At 39.1% G+C, this 4,593-nt stretch overlaps 1 gene segment (V, D, J or C); it reads left to right on the top strand.

Annotated features, from left to right (window-relative positions):
* The first annotated feature begins 1,055 nt into the window (after window positions 1–1,055).
* Window positions 1,056–1,589, top strand: LOC113018402 (Ig heavy chain V region 5A-like). The segment is given in 2 exon segments: window positions 1,056–1,122; window positions 1,231–1,589. Coding segments are annotated over 2 exon segments (402 nt in total).
* The last annotated feature ends 3,004 nt before the right edge of the window (window positions 1,590–4,593 follow it).

Here is a 4,593-nt window from a genome sequence, read left to right as displayed (position 1 = left end):
TTTTCACTGGCTGAGTGGAGGATGGCTGAGAAGTTGCATCAAACCACCAGAGGAGGCGCTCTAACACCAGCCATTTAACAGAGCTTGCAATGATAACTATAAAGACGTTATATGTATTTGAGTGGGTGCAAAATATGATGATATACAGTTAAAAGACAGTGATCAGCACAACACAAATTTTCGGCCATGTGCACAAACTAGTATCTAGTTCAGCACAAATAGCTTCCTCTATAAAAGAGCTATTAAGCTGCTAAAATCATCACTACAAAAATCCTGTAAATATACATAATCTATTTTTTCAGCAGTAGGTTTTGTTGAGAAGTAGACATCAATTAAAATCTCTAAGTAACTTGTAGTTACTTAATATGTGAGATAGGTTTTTACATAATATATATGGATAAGTAAGAACTAATGAGCTTAAATTTAATGATTAAAAGGTCTTGAGAATCCCACAGATCTACCTGAACATACTCAGGCTTCAGAGGTGATTGTGACTGGATCACACAGGACTGGAGTAAATTGTTTGGATCCGCAGTAAAAGTTTCCATGTCACCTACTTTCAATCAGTCAAAGGCTGATTTATCATTTAAAGAGACAACAACAGAAATCAGGTGCATTGGCAGACAGACAATGTGACAGCAGGAAGGCTCTGTTGTTTATTATTGTGCTCGAGAGCCACAGGGACACAAGAAGATGAAACGCGGTACAAAACACAGCATTCACAGAAATGATTCATCATCATTCATTTATTCATTTCGATAGTAATGAATAGAATCTATTTTGATTTACCTTGTAATACACAGTAATGTGTATGATAAACATAAAACACTCAACAGCTCATGTAGCCTAAAAACATAATCTAATGTTTGATTCTTCAAATAAATCTGCTTTTAAAGTTACAGTTCAGTTTCTCACCTCTCTAAACTCTTAGCAAAGCGGTAACACATGTTTCAGTTATAACCTGACAGTTTCCATGTGTATGCAAAGTGAACTTCCTCTCAGTTTGAAATAAAGACTTGAAATCAGTCCGTCAGTTTCATCAGATGAGAAGCTCCCGTCAGATCACCTTCAGCACCATCATGTTCTCTGTAGCTCTTCTGCTGCTGCTGGCTGCTGGATCCTGTGAGTCTCACTGAACACAAACACTATGATCACAGCACTGACACTGACAGCATGGACACCACACACTGTTACTTTTATAGAACTGCATTCAACTTGTTTTCTCCTCAGGTGTGAAGTGTGAACAGCTGACACAGCCACCCTCTGTGATTGTGCAGCCAGGTCAGCGTCTGACCATCACCTGTCAGGTCTCTTATTCTGTGGGCAGCTACTACACAGCTTGGATCCGACAGCCTGCAGGGAAAGGACTGGAGTGGATTGGGATGCGATATACTGGGGGCACTCACTTTAAAGATTCACTAAAGAGCAAGTTTAGCATTGACTTAGACTCTTCCAGCAATAGAGTGACTCTAAATGGACAGAATATGCAGCCTGAAGACACTGCTGTGTATTACTGTGCCAGATACTCACAGTCTCACAAAGCATCAGCAGACCTGAACAAAAACCCCTCAGAAGCCGAGCAGCTGTAACATAAAGGCACTAGAGGTGGCGCTCTAAGACCAGCAATGTATTCAAAAGCTTTTCAGTGGGAAGGAAACAGTTCATAGATAAACTATTCAGTTTGTGTGGAAATTCTACAAAACTGATTTTGAAATATTTGATAAAAAATGTCACAGCATGAGTAAGCTTTACCGTGTTCTTTAATATAAATGATTTCAAATTGTGACTTAAAATGTTTTCATTGACAGGCTAATTGTTTTTAAAAATGTATTTTGACTGCATCATCTACAACTAAAAGCAAAAACCTGCACAGATACTTGTGAATGAATTGTTGATTAAAGTTAAATATAGCAGCACGGTGGTTAGCACTGTTGCCGCACAGTAAGAAGGTCCTGAGTTCAATTCCGCCATCAGGCTGGGGTCTTTCTGTGTGGAGTTTGCATGTTCTCCCCGTGTTTGCGTGGGTTCCCTCCGGGTACTCCGGCTTCCTCCCACCGTCCAAAGACATGCAGCTTGTGGGGATAGGTTAATTGGAAAATCCAAATTGCCATTAGGTGTGAATGTGCGAATTAATGTGAGTGCGAATGGTTGTCTGTCCCTGTGTGTTGGCCCTGCGACAGACTGGCGACCTGTCCAGGGTGTACTCCGCCTCTCGCCTTATGACAGCTGGGATAGGCTCCAGCGCCCCCCCGCGACCCTGAAAAAGGATAAGTGGACGCGAATGGATGGATGGATGGATGGAAGTTAAATATAGAAAACCACATTTATTGACAGAAAAAAGGTTCCCTTCGTGTCAGAAACCAGACAATCCTGATTGTGAAATGATAGAATAATGATCAAATAAGAAAGAACAGTTTTGTTTGTTGTCACATGGACTCTTGGATTGTGTTGGAAACTCTTGTGTAGATAAGATTGTTTTGTACATAAGATTTTTATCTTTTTATCTTTTATGTTGTTTTAGTGTAACACTGAGGGCTGTGAGGGCGCTGTAATTTCAAATTCCTGTGTGTGATCTGTACACATGGTTTTTGAAAATAACGCTGACTTTAACGTTGAGTAATGAATGAGCTGCATCCGACAGACTGTTGGACAATGGCTCCAGAGGGTGACCACTACCATCACTGAAGTAGTAGTTGCAACAAATGCTACCCACACAAATTTAGAGACCGTTTATCATATTTATAGACAACAAAGACAGCAGCTGTATCTGCACATAAATAGTCTAAAGCAGGGGTCTCAAACTCACAGCCCAGGGGCCACTTGTAGCCCACATCACCCCTACTTGGGGCCCAAATATTGACGTGAAAAAATATAATACAATTTGGCCCTTGAAGTTACTTTTTTGTTATGGAGGATTTATTTGTTGTTGAGTGCAATGTTAAAATAAGTTCTTTAAAAAAGTTATTTAATATGAAGACAATATGACCAAAGAGTACAAACATGTTGAGGGTTCGGCTGTGTTAGTTCAGTAAGAGAGTTATTTGTGAAGAAAACAATTTTCACTAGCAGTTCAGTTTTGAGTCTGTGTTTCCGCAGGCCCCGCTAGTTTAGAGACTTATTCCTCATGAAGAACGAAAAAGAAGACGAAGCATCTTCAAACGGTCTTTCCTTCAAAGAGCAGCTCTCCTCGCAGCTATTTATTCCCATGACAGTTACAGTTTACACAATATAACACAAGCACCTCCCACCGTAGAACCCCCTTGGTTACAAAAGACAAGGCACTGTGTGTGTGTATGTGTGTGTGTGTATGTGTGTGCAAGAACGTGTGTATGTGTATGTGTTTGTGTGACCTCCTGCTCACCAAAAGGATCATAAAAGCAGGAAGCTTACAACACAAGAAAGAGATCTCTCAGATAGGATGCGTCTACAATAAAACCTCCATCAGCCTCCCCCAACACCAAATTGGCTGGAGAGGTGGTCAGACACAAAGGAATGTCTTTGATCCTATAGTTTGAACTAAGACGAATCCTAAACAAATGCAGTGGTCTGTCAGGATTTGATTTACAAACAGACCTTTGTTTCCATAGAAGTTGAAAGACTGAATAAATAAACCAACAATTTTTTCAAATTATTTAAACTCCCATTTTTTTGTACAAACAACCGTACTACTGTATATATTTCAAATTTCATGAAGTATAACAAAACAGGCAATTTAACTCACTCTGTTCCAAAGGAAGAATGCTGCTCTAGCACACGGACACAGTGTTACTATATGTGGTGTATTTTCATCAACCAGAGCTTGTGCCCAGAGATACCAGAGAGCTTTTCTGGATACTACATTTTTATTTTCTTTAGGAAGAGTGTTGTTGAAAAATTAAGGCATGCAGGAAAGGAAACCGAGCCCATTTGTAGTGTACATGTCAGACACAGCACACAGTACAAGCAATAAAGAACAAGTTCAACATCAACACAGACTGTTCTAGTAGTGCATTGACTCTAATGATCAGTGTATTACTGTGTCAGATAATCAACCCTTTTTTTTTTAGTCTTGTGATTTATTAAACATTGTTCTCTTCACTAATTATAGACTTTATATGATATAATATATGATACTGTATAATATCATAATCCTCACTCCACCCTCACTGGATGCAAAGAATACACATATAATGAAATTTTCAAAGGAGTTGTTGTAGCAGATTGTACCAAAAATCCTTAAAATAACCACAATAAATACAACCCAATTAAAAAAAATACATAAATAAAAAAAATGTTCACAGTCCTATAATAAAATACAGCAACTGTAAAAGGAGGGAATTCAACTCATTTGAATTTTATGTGACCCAGACATTTTAGCCCCTCCCTATTTAAATCCAGACGGCTTACTTAGGTTCTGTTATGACTGGCTGTCCTCTCAAAGCACTTCCTTCACACCTTCTCTTTCAAGATGATGCTCAGACTGTCTGTTCTGCTGACAGCGCTCTGTCTGCCCTGTAAGCTGCTTCATTTTCTAACACAGCATGTGGAAATTAGTTCATCAAATGTTCCTGCATGTATTTATAACTTCACTGATCTGTTTTTATTTCTGTTTTA

The sequence above is a fragment of the Astatotilapia calliptera genome, unplaced genomic scaffold (assembly GCF_900246225.1).
Source record: "Astatotilapia calliptera unplaced genomic scaffold, fAstCal1.2 U_scaffold_77, whole genome shotgun sequence".
Taxonomy (NCBI): domain Eukaryota; kingdom Metazoa; phylum Chordata; class Actinopteri; order Cichliformes; family Cichlidae; genus Astatotilapia; species Astatotilapia calliptera.
This window is presented reverse-complemented; position numbering and strand designations above follow the sequence as displayed.